This window comes from Puma concolor, chromosome D2 (assembly GCF_028749965.1).
Source record: "Puma concolor isolate L17-30 chromosome D2, mPumCon1.1.hap2, whole genome shotgun sequence".
Classification (NCBI taxonomy): Eukaryota; Metazoa; Chordata; class Mammalia; order Carnivora; family Felidae; genus Puma; species Puma concolor.
In genome coordinates this window covers 71,057,437-71,075,958 of record NC_141677.1, presented here as the reverse complement: position 1 = coordinate 71,075,958, position 18,522 = coordinate 71,057,437, and the positions used below count along the sequence as shown (strand labels likewise).

At 47.1% G+C, this 18,522-nt stretch overlaps 1 protein-coding gene across 30 annotated transcripts in view; it reads right to left on the bottom strand.

Moving 5' to 3' along the window:
* TCF7L2 (transcription factor 7 like 2) overlaps positions 1-12,451 on the bottom strand; it is a 202,396-nt gene extending 189,945 nt beyond the window's left edge. For 5 of the 30 annotated variants that reach the window (XM_086680880.1, XM_086680884.1, XM_086680885.1 and 2 more), the window contains exons 1-3: positions 11,704-12,449; positions 11,371-11,437; positions 11,037-11,161 (exon numbers count right to left, since the gene is read on the bottom strand). In XM_086680880.1, coding sequence (XP_086537006.1) covers positions 11,037-11,161; positions 11,371-11,437; positions 11,704-11,892 — 381 coding nt within the window. In that variant the 5' untranslated portion in view covers positions 11,893-12,449. Of the gene's footprint in view, positions 1-11,036; positions 11,162-11,370; positions 11,438-11,703 lie in introns of all 30 variants that reach the window. The other 25 variants (XM_086680888.1, XM_086680890.1, XM_086680893.1 and 22 more) reach the window with 14 other exon arrangements.
* Positions 12,452-18,522: the final 6,071 nt, after the last annotated feature.

Below are 18,522 nucleotides of genomic sequence, written 5' to 3'. Positions count from 1 at the left end.
CTAAAGACGAACACTGAGCAACTGACAGTAAGCCCATCCCCACACAGCCCAACCCCCCCCCCCCCCACACACACACACACACACACACGCTCTGAAGCAGTTCATCTAAGTGAATTGCAGAAAAAGAAAGATGAATTTGCACCCTTTGAGCCCCACGCCCCCGCCCTTCCTATGAAAACTGCCAGCCAGTAAACGGAGATTTGCACTAATTTCTGTGACAATTCCGCATCACTTTCTTTTTTTTTTTTTTTTTCAATTTTTTTTTTTCAACGTTTATTTATTTTTGGGACAGAGAGAGACAGGGCATGAACGGGGGAGGGGCAGAGAGAGAGGGAGACACAGAATCGGAAACAGGCTCCAGGCTCTGAGCCATCAGCCCAGAGCCAGACGCGGGGCTCGAACTCACGGACCGCGAGATCGTGACCTGGCTGAAGTCGGACGCTTAACCGACTGCGCCACCCAGGCGCCCCCCGCATCACTTTCAAACAACTTTTGTGCTAGGGACAGCTTTCTCTGCCAGGTTGGAATGCTTGGCTGGAGAGCAGCTCTTGTCTGAGGGGTGGGGGGTGGGGGGTTCCGCTTCTAAGTCGAGAGGCAACAGTAACAACTCATCCCCCTTTTCAGCAGGGTTTTATTCTCTTTTCCAACTGCCTGATTCAGAGCTTAATGGAAACTTGTCCAAGCTTTTCTTCCCACAAACCCTGTGGAGCCCTAGGCAATCTGTACTCAGGGTAACCACAGGAATCTCAGATTGTCAATTAAAATTGAATGGACACCTGATAACTATATGTCGTGGAAACCAAATTTCATATAATCACAGGCTTGTGAATAAATTAATGAAACTGTGGCTAATCCAAATTCAATTTTCACTTGTCCGGTTCCATTCTTAATCCTTGCGTCCAATCACCACCCAAATAACACAATCCCAGAGAGAACGCTGCAATTAAAACAGGAAAAATGCAACTGCAAGGTCCTTAAGAATGTAGTTGGACAAAGTTAATTTCACACACACACACACACACACACACACCATTTTAACACCCCCAAGCAATGTAACTTCCCTCCTCAGGTGTCCAGACAAACCGAATAACCCGGACCAGCTCATAAATACACACAGCACAAGCTCCAATCAGATCTTTACTCCCAGCCAGTAACCACTGCGCTGGAGAGATATGGAGCTAAACTTCCGCCAGCTACAGTGACACAGACTTACAATTTTCTTGTTGCTCCTTTGGGTTTCCACCCCCTCTTGTACCAAATGCTGTTTTCTTAAACATAACACTTTAAACTGCTTTTTGCTTCCCTGTAAAACACAAAGCTGCCTTGTTCCTTATAGTCCAGCTTTTTAAGACAAAGACAAAATACAAGGACCCAGTAAAACCTTGGCTTTCTAGACTGGAACAAGAATTTACTTCTCTCTCTGTAAAAAATCTATTAAGAAAGGAAAGAACAAGAGAGGGTGGCCGTTTCTTTTTCAAATCGATGAGGGGAGGTTCAGAGATCCATCTAAGGATCAGCCATCTAAGGCCCATCTGAGTTTAGGAACCTCTACCCCTGGGGCTGCCCTGCTCTTGGTCACCTGCAGCAAGCACTCCGCAGCGTCACTTCCTCGGCCAGCAGGTGCAGCTTATACCTTGGGCATGCAGTGCGTCCTCAACATGGTGCCTCCCTGGGGCATCCTGGGGCTTCACCAGATGAGAACTCCAGGGGACCTTTCCTTCAATTCCTTCCCATGAAACCCTCAACAAAATAAACCTTCCCTTCCTGTGTGCTTGTTTACAATGGCCAAGCCCACCCACCCATGCTAACACCCCCAGATGATCTGGCCCTCACTTGTCCAGAGGAAGAACCATAAAGAGGCGGCTGTGCCCGGCACAGGATTGCACAATTCCCCGGCAATTAAAAAACCAACAATTTACAATTAACTGCTTCCCTTATGATGATCATATCGTGATGGCTCTTGGTTTATTTCTAATCACTACCACTGGCCCTCAATTTGCTGTTTCAGATATAAGACATCAGAGACACCAGAGACGAGAGAAAAGGGAAAACCACGTTTTCATCCACAGACATCTCCTCCTCAAAGGGGACCCTGTGTTGGTTTCTCCCACACTAAGTGAACTTCCAGTGTTCAGAAGATTAATTTCTTATACCTATTCATTCCACTAAATTGGTAAGAGGTGGAGCATTCGTTTTATTGTCACCTGGCTTTCTCTTTTATTAAAACCAACAAACAACAATCCAATCCAGATTCATTCCCTAAAAAGTTTTGGTTTTGGGGACCTGGGGTCCACCTTCTACCCTATAGCCACTACCATGAGCCACTTGAAGTTTAATTTCCGTGTCATTAACTTAAAAGACAGATAATTTTGGGGCGCCTGGTTGGCTCAGTGGGTTAAGCGTCCGACTTCAGCTCAGGTCATGATCTCACGGTTCATGAGTTCAAGCCCCGCGTCGGGCTCTGTGCTGACAGCTCAGAGCCTGGAGCCTGCTTCAGATTCTGTGTCTCCCTCTCTCTCGGCCCCTCCCCTGCTCACGTTCTGTCTGTCTCTCTCAAAAAGAAATAAACATTACAAAAAAAAAAAAGAGAGAGAGAGAATATTTTTGTCGTTAGTAGGTCTAAGGCATTTTCTTCGGTCATCAGGCACCGTTAGGGACAGAGGCAGCAGCCCTGTGCTGCGAACCTCTTACATTTAATGGGAAATACAATCCTGATCAGGCCTCTGGGCTACCCTGCCTGCCCTTTTAAAAAGTGCCAAGGGGACCTCTACCTTCCATAGGGAAGGCAAAAGCAGCACTGACTGGTAGGTGTGCCGGTTTAAACATCCCTCGCCAGACCTAGACACCGAACATTTGTACCATCCTAAAAACAACAACGTAACAAAGGCATCCCCTTTTCACTTCCTGGCATTCTGCTTCAGAAATTCTGCGGCAGCAAAACGCATGCCTTCAGACACCAGAACAATCTCTCCTACTGTCTCGATGTTCCATCCAATGTCTATTTACCCTCATTAATTTTTCTTTTCTTTTCCTCAACCTGAAACCATCAGCTATGAGTCAGAGAATGATCATTAACTTTTACAGCTTCCATACACATCCACCTACTCACATTTGGGGAAAGAAGACTTGCAACATTGCCTGAGACCAAAATCCTCCATGAAAGAAAAGGGAAGAAAAAAAAAAAAATCACTTCAAGAAAGTTATAGCTGTAGGTCTATGGGGGTTGGGGGGGGTGGGGTTACATTCATTGTTTTTCCACTTGGTGCCGCAAATCTGGAGCAAAAAAAAGAAAAGTTGAACTTGGTTACGGTGATAGGGATTTCTGGGTTGATTTCTGAAGAAAAACGAGATGATTTTCTTTAAACATCAAAACATAATTAAAGTTCTTAAACTGTGGGGGGGGGGAATGAAGTGAATCAAATTTCCTGCTCTTGTACAAAACACATTTCTAGCATAGAAAAACACGTGGGCTAAGGGGCTGAGACATGCTCCTAACACAGCATTTTTCATTAAAAGTTGCTACATTAACACTCTTAAAATGATGCCCTATCATTACTCCACTTAGCAGTCACAGCTCTGCAACTCATAACGAATTAATTTGCATTAATGTGGGTTTCCTGTGTCCTTCCCTGGGTATGCCATTGTGATTCCGGCTTAATAAAACTGACAGGACAGTAACATAGTGCCTTTTATTCCACTTTCCAAAACAAACCAACCCACCCGAAGACCCACACAAATCCTCTCGATTTTTTTAAGCATTTTGCTAATATATTTAGTACATCATAATTGGCCCAGCACACAGGAACCTAGTTATCTTCTCAGTAAATATTTATAGCGTCATTCTTTCCCATTCATTCTGCATTTTCTTGGAGAATCTCACTGTAGCCTACATCTGCAATTCATTGACTTTACAATTTACCACATGTTGGGATGGGAGAGGTCCTAGCTCCATTTGAATCACTACACAAATATGCAAGTGATTTATCGGTTTCAAACTGAAGGCTACAAGAGAAGGACTCCACTTTCCCTGAACATTACTGCTTCTGGCAGACCATGAACAATTACAGTTCGTACTAATTAAGCTCTGTAAATGTGCTGTGCCCTGCTAATGCCTACCAGGCCTCAAATTTATTTTCATGATGCCAAACTTTAGCGAGCAATTTTAACTCCTTCAGAGCTGATCCCACTAATAGCCATTCCTGCCCCTATAAACAGAACTGTTTGGGGCTACTTCATGGCCAAAAAAAAAAAAAAAAAGAGAGAGAGAGAGAAACAGAGAGAGAGAAAGAGAGAGAGAGAGAGAGAGAGAGAGAGAGAGAGAGAGAGAAGACAGAAGAAAGAAAAGAATAAAATATAACGGGCTGAATTACCAGCCCGAAATCAGATGTGCCTAAGGAAGAAAAACCTATCCTGGGAAAACGAAGAACACCACGGCTGATAACCCGTTCATAGATCCCACATCCCCATCTTTGTAATGAGCTGTTAAGGGATTCATATCTGTCCCTGAGGGCTAGTAAGTTTCTGCATTCCATTGATTAGAAAATAAAACCTTTCAGCCGCGGTCTTTAAGTTTGGGTTGGATGGAGGGAAGGATCCCGCCAGAAATGACAGGGCCATCAGTCCCCCTCAACACACATACCTTACCCACACACCTCAGGATCCCACTCCCCCTTCACCATGTGGTCCCTCTGTAACACACCAGAACCGCCCACTTTTTAAAAAATAAAAATTAACATCAACAGGATAATTGGCCTTCTCTCTCTCATCAGGCTGTCGACCACAGAATGCCCCTCCCCTAGACCCTCACGCAAATAACTGATATGAAACATATCTGTTGCTGGATAGAGCGTTTTAGGTGAGGAGTGGATTGAAACCACTCTATGCTGAGCAAAGCAATAGTTTTTAACAGCACCTCCCCCTGGTACTCCCACCTCTCATAAGAGACTTCCAATCCCCAATTTCAGACAAGCCATTCCCCCAAGCCCCAATTTTTGTCCCATCTTCTTATATTTTTTCCAATCTTTCTTAATCAGACATTTATTCTGGCTACCTCTCTGTGTTTCCTTCCCCAGATAACTGTGCACTTTTACCAAATGAGAGGCCTTCCCATCCCCAATGTAAACCTGGAATTTTTTTTCCTTCATCCATTAAATTCCTTTAATCAACTCTCCTCACTCACCTAACTTTTTTTTTTTAAACCCTCACATTAACTAGTGCACTCTGCAACGTGTGTATTTTCCCTTCCAACTCAGTGGAACATCATATAAATTAAAGAGCAGTCTCTCGTATCAGGTTTCTTTAAGTATTCTGGGAAATATGCACAATATAGGCAACACGGTCCAAAAAAAAAAAAAAAGAAAGAAAGAAAAGAAAAGGAAAGGAAAGGAAAGGAAGGGAAAAGAGAGAAAGAGAAGGAAAAAAAGGAAAGAAAGGAAAAAGGAGGAACCAGAAGACAAGGCGAAAGATGCAAACAGTAGAGCAACTTTGCTTTTGAAAAAGGCATTTGTGCAGAGCCCCCACTGAATTTCCATCCCTGAAAGTGCTCTTTATAAATGTGTATAACAATAGCCTAGAGGAAAAGTACAAGTCAGCTGCCAGAGGAGAGGGGGTCTGTCTCAGTAAGCTCAGATTGTAGAGGTGGGGGCCACCGGAGGGGGGGAGGGCAGCATCTGAGATGGGCTTCCCCCATCTCATTGCTTATAATTAGTGAGAGAAATCTGAGCTACTGCCAATGTCTGCGGACCTTGAATATTATAAGGCCAACGTGGCGTCAAATATCTTAACATTCATAAGTGTTATGGGCTGTAAATAAAGCCTGTGGATTTATGACCCGGTGGCGCTTGCCAGCAAAGGACTGGGGCACATTTCTTTCAGCAGACCTGTCGAGGTGCAAGCTTGCCTTTGGTTGTAAAATTAACCGTTTCCTTCACAAATGTGCTCAATTATAAGTCAGAGTTGAAGATTTACTCACACGGCTGCCAATATTCACTCGCGGAAGAAACTCAGACGCCCACGTCACGCACCCCCCTCAAAAATAAAAGCCCCGAGAATCTGATTCACCGCCCCCCCTTCCCAAACTTCTGAAATGTGTCACCTTAGAACAGTTACAAATGCGGTCAAAGATATCATCTAATTCCACTTACCAAGACTAAAAAGCTTACACCTACTTCCTTGGAAAGTGCTTATTTATTTGGCAACTCTATGGTTTAAAAAAACAAGAAAGGGAGTAAATCACTCCCTGGCTGCAGTCTCGTCCCTTCCCCCAATATAATGTCATCTACTTCCTGTGTAGGAGAGAGCCTCTGCTAAATCCAGGTTGTCTCATACTTAACTGCCAATAAACCAACTTCCACATAACTTCCAGACAGCTGGGGAAAAGGTCCTCGGAGTTTTAGTCATGGTCCAGAAACACGCGTCCACACAAAAATTTGCAGCTGTCCTTTCTCTACAGTGCATTTTTAATGTGATTCGGGGGCCCCTGTTGTGAAACATCTGACAAAATGTAAAATCCTCTTAGATACCTTCTAGTTTACCCACTGTGCACGTGTAAGAGAAGTTGCACCGGGATTTCTCAACCAAGGAAAAATCTAGGCACTTTTTGCATGCACCCAGGTACCTCGTGGGATGTGAGGAGGCATTCAAACCCTGCAAAGACTTCCACTGTAAGGTTTGAAAGCACAGCCCCCCGTGCAACTAGTAAAATGCTAGTTTTTGAAAGCAAGTATTTTTTTAATGGCGTGCAGATCTGTGCTCATATCCCGCGCTGCTAACAGGACAGCATTCTTGATCGGCCAGCCCCCGGAAACCTTCCTGTTAACTTTTTCACAGCTTGCTAAGAAACAGAAAGCTGACCAGCTTCCAGCAGGGACTCTAAATGAAATCCGTATCAGTAAAATGAAAATCAGGGTGGAAAACTCCTAGCAAGAACCGGGATTGTTTGCTTCCAAATCTTTTCTCCATCAGATAGGGGGCATCAGTAAAAGCTACATCCCTTAAGCAGTCCAAAGTTTCCAAAAACACTTCTTCCAGATAAGCACTTCAGGCCCCCAACTACCTAATAGCTTGTTTCTGGGGGTTCAGAAAGCTTTAATTTCAACAGACTGCGAAGCGCTGGCATATTAAATTTATAATCATTAAAATATGACTTATTGGGTGAATGCTCAGCCCGTAATCCATCCTGCAGACATTTAACTCCAACCTATAAAGATTAGCACAGAATTAATACTGTTGCATTGAGATTGGGATCTAAACATGTTCGCCATAAATATTTCTGAAGGAGATGAAAAACAATTAGCATAAATACCAAAGAAGGGAAAGAACACCTGTTCTTTTTCAGGGCGATAAGCATTTTATTGTTCTCTATTTAAAATGTAATGACCTGTGTAATTACAGTAATATTACATTGTTATGTAGGGGCTTGGAATGTCACACTTTGAAAAGTGTTGTCAAAACAATCAGGGGTGAAGGTGGGGGGTGGGAGGACAACCAAGGAAAGGACCACCATTAACCCTTCACACTCTAAGGTCTAAATCTTTTGTATGAGAAAGGATTATGTTGTTTGAGTGAGGGAAAAACATCCATTTTTCACAAGCCAGAAAGAGAATTTGTTTGCCCGGCTACATAAAACCCCAATGAATAGGCCCCTCTTGGTTTCTTTTAAACGCTGGGATTCCAAGTTCAAAAGTGAATTCAAGATGCTGCTTATTTATTTGCTCAACCTAGTGGCAAGCAGCTCAGTTAAAAAGCAACTAACTTGGGATAAAAGAAGATACAAGAGCTCTCACACTCAAGTCTTAAAAAGAAATCTCAAACCTAACTCCAATTCTGACCACCCTGGCCCTATCTCTCAGCGTGGCAAAAGGGAAAAAGAAATGGGGCACTACTTTTTCCTACCAACTTGAATATGCTAACAGTATTTTTATCTCTAACATACAACTGCTACCACAATTCTTGTATTTGTTGTTCTATCACTTCCCATCTACTTAACCAGACTTCTCTCCTTAATGTATTTTCGTATCCGAATCTGTCTTTTTAAAAGCCAGTCCTATTGCTGTATCAAAGACTAAATTAATGCTATGCAGAAATCTTTGTCGCTTTAAAATAAAATTATTACTATCGAGCTTTATGGCGTCTTCAGCAATTAAAGCATTATTCTTGAGATAATGTATTATTCATCATAGCTGATTTAATGATACTCCTTAATTCTTTACATTCTTAAATAGAAAAGCAGGAATCAGGGATCCAAAGAGTTTGCTTTTTAAAGGATGCTGCTGCTTACAGGTACACTAATAAGGAACAGAAACCGTAGCAAAAACACCACCACCAAGGAGGGTCAGGAAAACAGGAAAGCATACAGCTAATTTGTCTTTATACCTTGCCCTCAAAAACACACTCTATGAAGCACGAAGAATTTCAGATGAGCATGAAAAGACCCCTATCTTGCCTATAGATGCCCTCGGCAGCTGTAGGAAATCTAGAATTGCAAGCTGGCCCTCTGATCGAAGACGTCAGGAGTGACACACAACAGCTTCCTGTCCTCGTGTCTATTGCGCTGCTTACCGGCCTAAATAAATAACTTTAATTTTGGAGCACATAATCTAACCCAGGTAACAGATAAGGAGGAAGGGCCTGCACACACAAAGATGTCTCTTGGTGTTTGACATGCAAATCCGAACACTGCCTACTGAGTTCAGAAATGTCCTCTCCTACTCAATCTGATGTCACAGCACAAGGCCACCCGCTACGTCCACAATTAAAAGAACTAGAGCGGTCTATTCCTATAATGCCCACAAAGGGGACCGATGGTTGGGAGCCTTCCTTTTTCGCCCCGGGAAATCGTTTATTTGCCTTTAACAATTTCGCTGTTTCCTAATTACAGCACAACACCACCGTTCAAGTTTTAGGCGACAGTATGGCAAGATCGCCAGCGGTCAGGCTGGGAGTTTGAAAACAGTCAAGAAGGCCAAGAGGCCCGCCATCAAAGCTCAATATTCAGATTGGCCTTTCTGATGGCCAAGTGGATTTTTAAATAATACCGGAGAGACTCCATCGTAGGGGGAGGGGAGTAAGAAATTCTCAGGGTTACTTTGGAATGTTGCTTGGTCGGGTTGGTTAGTACACAAACCCTCTGTTTCTGAGCCGAATGCTCCGGGTTTAGCATGCCCACAAGCTCCCAAGAAAAATACAACGTAACCGGACTGTGCCTCCCCTTGAGCTGCAACCCCACAGCCCAGCCCCTGCAGCCTGAAAGAGCTGGCCCTGTAGTAGGAGGTCGGGCTGAAACGCTCTACCAGCTTCCCAAGCACGCAGAAGCCTGGGTGCAGGGAAGGGAGGGGGGGGGGGATAATTATTTCTCTTTCCTAGCCATAAAAAGTGACCGGTCTAGCATGCCCGTGCCCTTTTTGCCAGGGCCCAAAAAACAAGTAAAACCTGATAGTTAATATTTTAATGCTTAAAAACACTTGTAGATCGGATCGACTCCCATCCGGCAAGCCCTCGGCCATTAGCACCGAATTCACGGCTGCTGAACACTGGGTACATTATTTCAAATTGCTATCTCGAGTTACCGAAAAAAAAAAAAAAAAAATAGTGTGTGTAAATAAGGGGTAGGGGGCCCAAACCAGAAAAGGTGCAAAATGACAATCCCTGGAAACCAGGCACAAACGTCTAGAGGTTGCGTCTAGAGACCGGCAATCCAGGCTTTTTAGAGGAGGGTGGGATTGGGGCGGGGGACGGGGTTCAGGATGAGGGCAGGGAGCAGAGGACGGTCCGGGAACAGGATGAGCCTTATTAACAAATGTCAAGAGGGCGCGGAACGCTCGCTGCGGAAAGCACCCGCGGAGCCTAGCACCCGGTGCCGCCCTGGGGTCCCCAAAGTTGGGTGGCCCGCGAGCAGCAGCCCACTCCCTTGAAGGAGAGGTGCCCTTGGCCTCCCGCACTCTCTACACACCGCTGGGCCCGCAAACCCTGGTCTCTGATCCTCCCCCAGGGCCCAATGAGGGCCTTCTCGGAAGCTGGCGAACGCAGACCAAGCTATAAACCCCAAGGCACCCAAATTCCCTGGAAATACATCGAGTCCGCTCAAAGGAAGCCATCCCGGCTGCACACAAACCAAGAACCCGGTCACAGGGGCCTCCCCACTCGGCGCGGCCCGAGAGAGCCCGCAGCCGGTGCTCCGGGCAGCCGAGCCCGCCACACCGCGCCCAGGGCGCTCGGGGCCCTGCGGGGCTGCCAAAGAAAAGCAATCCCAAAGCCCCCAAGTTTGCAGTGGGACCAGTCTAGGAGGGGTGACCTTCCAGGGGAAAGGGGGAGGAGGGGCTGAAAGCCAGCGAACACCACTAGAAAGCTAAATAAATAACCAGCCGAAAGAGAAAGCCGAGGCGCTTCTCCCGGGCCCCGGGCTCCGCGCGCTCGCTACTTCTCCAGTCCAACGCCTGCAGGAAAATCCACTCTCTACCCCGCGCGTCGGGCGCCAGCCCGGTCACTCGGGCCCCGGCAGCGGCAGCCAAGGGGTTAACCGGGGAAAACCCAAGACGCCACAGAAGAGGGAAGGAAGAGAGAGGGAGAGGGAGAGAGAGCGAAAAGAAAAGAGCCACACAGTCATCTTCCCAGGGTGAAGAAACAAACAACACCACCACGGGGGAGGGGGGAATCAGAGCGCAAAAAAAAAAAAAAAAAAAAAAAAAAAAAAGTTCTTCTGTTTCCCGCCCCCCCAACAAAACCCTGCTTGGAAAGAAAGGTCTCCCCAACATCACGAGGCAGCAAACTGAAAGCAAGAACATGGCGAAGTGCAAACAAATCCAGTCCACAAAAGGCAGAAAAGTTTGGAGAGTTTTGGGCTGCCTGGGCCGCGAGCGGGGGAGGGGAGGCGGGGAGGGGAGGAGGCGGAGAGGGGGGGCGGGGAGGGAGGGAGAGAGGGAGGGGAGGGGAGGGGAGGGGAGGGGAGGGGAGGGAGGGGGTAGGGCAGGGGCCGCATGCGGGGCCGGGCGGGCGGCGCGGGCGGGCAGCGGGCGGGGGCCGGGCGCGGAGGCACTTACGGTTCGGGCGGTGGGCGAGAGCGATCCGTTGGGGAGGTAGGGGCTCGTCAGGTCGGGGATCATGATGAAGGGGTAGCCGGGATACGGTGGCCCCTTAAAGAGCCCTCCATCTTGCCTCTTGGCCGCTAACATGGCGGGGCGGCGAGGGGACGGCGGCGGCCGCGCCGAGCGGGAGAGAGCGAGGAGAAACTTTTTAGAAAGTGCCCCAAGTAGCCGGGCGCCCCGGCAAGGCCGGCGCGCGGCCGGGCCGAGCGGGGCGCGGGGCCGGGGCGCGCGGGGCGGCGGGCCCGGGGGGCGGCTCCGGGCGGCTGCGGGGCGCGCGGGGCGTACTCACCTTCTTCCAAACTTTCCCGGGATTTATCTCGGAAACTTTCGGAGCGAGGCGGAGGCCGTCTTTCCGCCTTCCCGGAGGGGTGGAGGTGGGGAGGGCGAGGGGCAAACGCCACGCAGAGGGGGGAGAAGGGGGAGAAAAAAGATCAGCGGGGTGGGGGGGTTTGGGGGGGGGAGAGAAAACAGGGTTACAAGTTTCTGCAATGGTGGCACCGCGCGCACACGCCGCCCGCCCGGCCCCGCGGCGCCCCCGGCCCCGATTCCTTCCCTCTCGGCACCGTTTGCCAAGCCCAGGAAATAGACTCAAGACCCCACCAGCCCGAGGGGCTTTTCCTACCTCGGAATCGGAGGAGCTGTTTTGATTCGTTTCTGATTCATTGACTAGAGACGATTTGACATCAGCTAAATCCCTCTCTGCCGAGGAGTTTTCGGAGCTCTTCTCCTCCTGCTCGCCCTCGTCTTTGAAGGAAATCAGTTCGTCGTTGGCGCCTAGGTCATCTCCTCCACCGCCGTTCAGCTGCGGCATTTTTTTCACCCACCAGCAGCAATTTTGGAAGGAAAATGAAGGAGGAAGAAAAGCAAAAAAAAAAAAAAAAAAAAAAAATACCCCCAAAAAGTTTTGCCCCCCCCCCAAAAAAAATATTGCAAGAAAAAGACGAGTCCAAGGTGAACTTTTTTTTCTGCTTTGGGGTCTTTTTCTCCTGGGGAGGGGAAAGAGGGAGAAGGGGAGGGGAAAGGGGGGGAGATCTTCTGCACGCGTGAGTTTGGGTTTCTTTTTTCTCTCGTTCCCAAGGATCCGATCAATGTGCAAAAAAATAATAAATAAAAAAGGGGGGTAAAAAAAAACACACCAACAACAACAAGAAGTCAGATATAAAGAGCAAAGGGGGGGGAAGCCGAAGATACAGGAGGAGCTCGTGCCGCTCGGATTTGAGTGAGTTGAAGTTAGACTGAGAGCTTTTCAGTTCAAAGGCGGCGCTGATTGACAGATAGAAAAAGGGGGATCGAAATCCGGAGGAACGGAGTAGTCTGGGAGCGGAGATTATTGACAGGGCGAGAGGAACACACTCGCTTAATGAGATGCCGGGGGGCGGGGCCGGCCCGGTGACGTGTGCATAAATAAACAGCCGGGGTGGGCGGGGCGGGGGCGGCTAACAATGATCCTTTCGGGCGCCGGGAGAGGGAGGAGGGAGAGGAGGAGGAGGAGAGGGGCGGGGGAGGAGAGGGGAGGGAGTTGGAGGGAGGAGTGTGCAGGGGGAGAGGCCTGCGCTGAGTGGGTGCGAGCCCGCGAGTCTGGGCGAGGGTACTGGGACTCGCTCCGGGAGGGGGGCGGCTTCGTAAGGACAATGCGGAGTGGGAGAGGAGGGGAAGGGGGTGGCGACCGAGTCAGGAATCCGAGCCGCGGAAGGCGGAAGGAAAGCCCACTTGGGGGGCGGGGATGGGGAGAGGCCCAGAAAAAGTGCACTTTGGAAATATTAGAAATAAGTCTTAAGGAAGGGGAAAAGGAGGAGAGTACCGTGGAGAAGGGAGGGCGGAGGGGGGGGGGGGTGCTTAGTGGTTAGTCCAGCAGTGAAATCAGCCACCCTTGGGCGGGGATCTAACAGAAGTGGTCAAAAAGAAAGATCAACCCTCCTCTTTCAGAGAGCTTGGGGAAGTGGGGAGCTGGGCAAAGTTCCTGGTCATCTTCAGGGAAAGAAACTATCAGCCCACGAGGTCTTCCCTACCCTTTTTATTTATTAATAGTGAGTCATTTCATAAAATCTTAAATCTCGCTAGAATAAATATACCAAGACTTTTTATCCCCCCCCCCCAAAAAAAAAAACAATCAAATACTTTAGTGTTTGTCAGGGGCATTAAAAATACCCTTCAGGAAAAATACGTGGTTCTTTACAATATAAAGTGTTGTTCTCCCCGCCACCCCCTCTGGTAACTGACGTTGGAGGTGGTAGGAAATGAGCTAGGATTCAAAGTCCTTCTGCCTTTGGAGGTGAAAAGTTTGGGCGTTAACACCGCCAGGGAAAATAAAACTGAAAGTTCACCAACCCCTGGGATCAGTGGTACTGGAGTCTTTCTCGAAGGGGGTGTGAAATGAAATCCCCAAAAGACTGGCCAAATAATCAAGATGTAGATGGCTCTGGCAGGAAATTGCTAACTGAGCTGATGCTGAGAGACCTCAGGGAGGAGGTGGAAAACCTGGGGTTTGAGGCAGGTATTGTTGTTTTTAGGCACCTCGCCTGGGGAGCAGATTTGCTACAAAATGGGGAACAGAATTATGTTAAAGAGGAAAAGACCTGACTCCTAAAACATAGGCTTCCTGGATGATGGAGCAGCAACACTCATTTCCTTGCAAATATTCAGTGGAAAGTGGACAGGAAACTACCACATGAAAAGGGGGACCAAAAAAATAATAATAAATCAATAGGAATTAGCAAATTGTCTGTTAGGAACAGTGTTGGTCCATGATGTACTAAATTATCCCACCAATCCCCCAAAAAACTCACATACATTCCAACTGGCCCATCAGCACCTAAGGTTTCTGAAAGAAAGCAAATTTACCATGTAATATTTAGAGAGTTTGGGTTTCAGCAAAACTGTTTTATAGGCTAAGGTCTCAGAGAGAAGACTACTAAAAATAATGATACTAAGATTGACAAGGCCAATGAATTCCCCTGCACTGGGAAAAATTCGCAGCCACATTAGCACACTAAAGAGTAAAGAGGCAGGCAAAATAAAATGGGGAGGGGGAGAGCCTATGGAGGAGAATCACTGTAACTCCCAACTTTAATATTAATCAGAAAAATCAGAAGTAGAGTGAGAAGGAGCCAGAAAAGAAGTAAAACAAATGTGTACATTTAATCAGACAGGATTGCATAGGATACAAAGCACAGGGCTAATTAGTCTCAGCAGGTAGGACTAACCTTCAGACTTCATAAATAAATAAGGCGGGCACAGTTTCTAAGAGGGAGAGTGGAGACAGAAAGGGGATTATTTCAAGACACTAAGTAAAAACATGAAGAATGAAATGCTTCACTGTTAAATCCATGTACAAATGGATTTAACAGTTTCCTTTTCCTAGGTCTTTTCACTTGGTTGCCTTTAGATTTACACATTTAGCGAATGACCATAGCTTTTCACACTTGCTAATTGTCACCTGCATACCTAGTGTGCCTGAGTCTGTCTGTGTACAGCATAGACTTTTCTAAAGCCTGTTTTAAGGGCTTATTTACTTAAACTGGAACACATTCATAGGAACTCAATTTATGGCAATTTCTTTGTCCTGTGCGGTGGTATTTTTTTTTTTAATCGAACCCTGATCTGAATTAAGTTGGATAATGAGGACTTCTATGTCCTTTATGGGACTACCTGGATAATAAAAGCTCATAAATATACTGAATTGAAATTTTAAAGCACGTACTTATTGTTTTTAATGCCCTGTCCTGCATTTTTATCATATGTAAATACTAAAGGCTTTCTTGCGATGATTAGTAACCTCATCCATGTTGGCACATCCTAATTTTTCTCATTCAAAGGAAACTCTTGAATCTTTCCTTCTTTAAATCTCTGATTTAATTAAGCAATTAAAAGTTATTCCATAATAGCACATGTGCCACATTTAATTTCATTGCTTCGTGCCATAAAGGCTGGGGAGACCAGCAAGATCTCAGAGGGTCAATAACCCCTGAGTCTCTGAAAAAGGGCTTCAGGTGATGCCTGCCCGGATAGGAGGTAGGGGAGGGAGAGGGTGTGGAATTGCAATGGGCAAAAAGCAGGGTAATATAATACATTTTTTAAAAGTCAGGTTGCCTGGCTCACAATGTGGACATGTACTTTATAGATTTGGTGTGAAATTTTAAACAACAGTTGGCTCGTGTCCAGGTGTTGAGGTAACTTCTCTCTCCAGACACTAAGGACTCCTGGTTTACAGGATCCTGAGCTCTGCCCAAATAGCAAGGGTTCCAAGAACACAGGGACGAAACCAGACCAGTTCTGACTTTGGCCCAAGCCAGGGGATTTTGCATATTTGGGAGTGGGCAGGATGGGGAGGAAGTGACCTCTTTCCTGGGGCCCATTCCTGGGGCCAGCCCAGGTCCTGAATTCTAAGGAGACTGTGTCTCAGCCTCTCTGTCTTCCTGCCTCTCCTCCTCATCCACTGCCTTTCTGCTTCTTCACCTCTCTGTTTTCTTCTCCCCTTTCGGCTGTCGCTCTATTAAATCCCTGTGGACATGTGTTGATACTAGAATCTGCATTTTACTTCGAAAACTAAGTGAACGGGTCACCTTTCCCAGGGATACTTCCTTGTTCATCCCTATTGAGGCATGTGAAAAGGAAGTTTCCAGTCGATATAAATCGTTCTTCAGGTGTTGGTTCCTTATGGGGGAGCCATGGTAGAGTGGTAGTTGCCCTCTGAAAAATGAGAATGTGCTTAATGGGGATGGCAGAAACAGGCCAAGCGTCACCTGTGTCCTCCACCTGTCACCTGTCGGGTGAGGTCGTTGGACTGGGTATTTTCCTAGGTCCTTTTTTACCATTCAGAGGGCCCATGATTCCATGCTTTCAGCCCAGACCCCAGTTACGCTAAGAGGTGCAGCAGCACACAAGCAAAGACGACAAAGCGCCTTGGAAGTTTGGCTTTGCAATTTAGGAAAAACAAGGATGGCCTGCTCAGATTCGCCAGAAGTGAAGAATATGTGTGGTCGAGCATACTCAGCTCCCCCAGTGGTTCCTCAACATTCCACTAAATGACGCCCCACAGTGACCTGCACACGTACGCGTGTGGGCATACGTGTGCCGTGTGATTTTTCCCAAAAGATTCGGGCTCCAAGATGGATGATCCAACCCACTGTGTTGGACTTATCTGTGCAGGGAGGGTGCTGACCGAGGGAAGCCAAAAAAAGAATCTGAAAACATAAGGAAGCTATAAAATGGGGAAATGTTTTGAAGCCAACGTCCTGCTTCCACTGTGAGATTTTCTGTTTGCTTTTTGTTCTGCGTGGGTGATGGTTCCTTATTTGGACCTTGAGGAAAGCTACTCCCTTAGCCAACATAGGCACACTAAAAATTGGACACCTCTAAGAGTTTTCCATTTTAGCAGGAGGAAGGGGTAGGCAAAAAAAGGCTCACTTCACAGGCATTCTTTTACTTCTCCCCAGTGGCGCTGTCCAGGGACACGGAAAGGCATATATACCCTCTTCCTGAACCCCTGAGGAACACTGTTCTGTTCTGGCATTTTTCTGAAGTGCCTGGCTTGATCACCTTGCTTCGGCTAATGACAGGTCCGGGTAATAAAGTGACAATAATGCCTGATGATCCAAGGGTTAATGGGGAGATGTATGCATTTGCACAGAGTTTCATCATCTGCCTTCATAAGCTGATCACTACTGCTATAGGTACTTATGACAGGAGCCGCCTTGCGAAAGACATCAGTCCTCCATAAATACACCTTTCTTATTGACAAGATGTCTTTTAACCCTAATAGTAATGGAAGAAGGCCAATAAATGAAACATTTACTGCATAACTTGCCTTATTTTGGGGTGGTGTATGATTCCTTTCTAGCCGTCTCGAGAAAATGTTTTCAGCCTAATTTGCTCCCTAGAAATTTCGCTTGCTACAGTTATACGTCTATGACGTTTTATTGCCTGAAGCCAAGTCTGCATAAGAACTTTCTTAAGATATACTTATCCTAATGCCAGGCTACAGGAACTGGGCTGCTTTATGCTGAATTATTTGTGCTACCCTGATATACAGGATAGAGACTTCCCGACAGTCATTGCCATAGGGTAGGTCTAAGTGTTTCTGAGAAGGGGGGAAAAGGCAGAAAAAGGTGAAAAAAGTTTCATCTAGGTTGATTTGTGGAAGTCTTTAGAATTAATAATTGGGTCTGTATTTAACATATTAAAATGCCTGAGGTTTTCTTTTCTTTCTCTTTTTTTAAAAATAGCTTCAGTGACCCCATCCTTTCTTACAAAGCATCCTCACTGGCCCAAACTCATTGTTATGTTCAGAAATGTCATGGATATCCAAGCACCCTCCACAAAAACACGGGCACTTTAAACTGAGGCAAAGACAATGTCAGCCAGCGTGGAGCGGTCTCACAAGGTGGTTTACGTCTGTTCAAGGGACAGAGCAGGTGAAATTTCAGGAGAGGACAATGCCATTGTTCCCCTTGTAATTTATCTAAGTGTGGGCTGATACACCTGCTTCTGGCCAAAAGCATCACGGGATAAAGGAGGTGAAGGATCGAAGGAGACGTCCAGGTCTAGAGTGTGAAGATTTTAGGCTTGGTTTCCCCCCAGGAATCCACACCAGCTTTGAGCCCTAATCTGTCCTTGAGGAAGGACTAAATCTATGTCGAACGAATCACTTGAGACTGGACTGGATTGCAAAAAACCCCAGTTGTTTCTGCAAATTCCAAAGATATTTGTGGATTCTATTTCCTAACGAAACCTTCATTTGAACAGGGGGGAAAAAAGGAAGAAGGATACATGATGAGTTCCGGCGTCCGGAGTGAGTTCGGGTCCCAGTGTAGACAACAGCCTGCAGCACGGGGTTGGGCCAGGAGGGAGGCTTCCGGTTGACTGTCATCCGCAGCCGACTCCGTTTCTTGGTAGCCTGAGGGCACACTGTAAATACCTAGAGCGGGAGGCATTAATCGTTATTTCTTAAAGGTTCCAGGATGCCAAGAGTGAGAGGTTATAATGACCTCAAAACCCCGTAAGAAGCACAAGGACCCCTCCCAGAACCCCCTCGCTCGGAAAGGTGGCCTTTCTCCATGCGTGTGTACCCAGACACTGATTCTGCCACGCTTTCTAGCGACAGTCCAGGTCCTTGATGTCTGTCACGGCACAGGCGTAAACATTCCTTCCCTCTACCCAGCCAAGGGCTCTGCTCCTGGAGAAACCTCAGTCCTGGGCAGGGAAGAATCCGCAGAGGCCCCGCCCACTCTCCCTTCCCCCTCCTGCCAGGGTTCATGGGGGGGGGGGGTGTGGCAGGAGGCCATGTGAATGATGGTGTCTACTATGCCTGTGAGACCCTCCTAGCTCTTTCAGGCCCTGCCACCCACCTCCATCCCCAACAGGCAAGGTGATGACTCTAGAAACCAGATGGGGCATTTCTTAGGGAAGGATCGGCTACCATTGCCTTTCAGCTTTTTCTTCT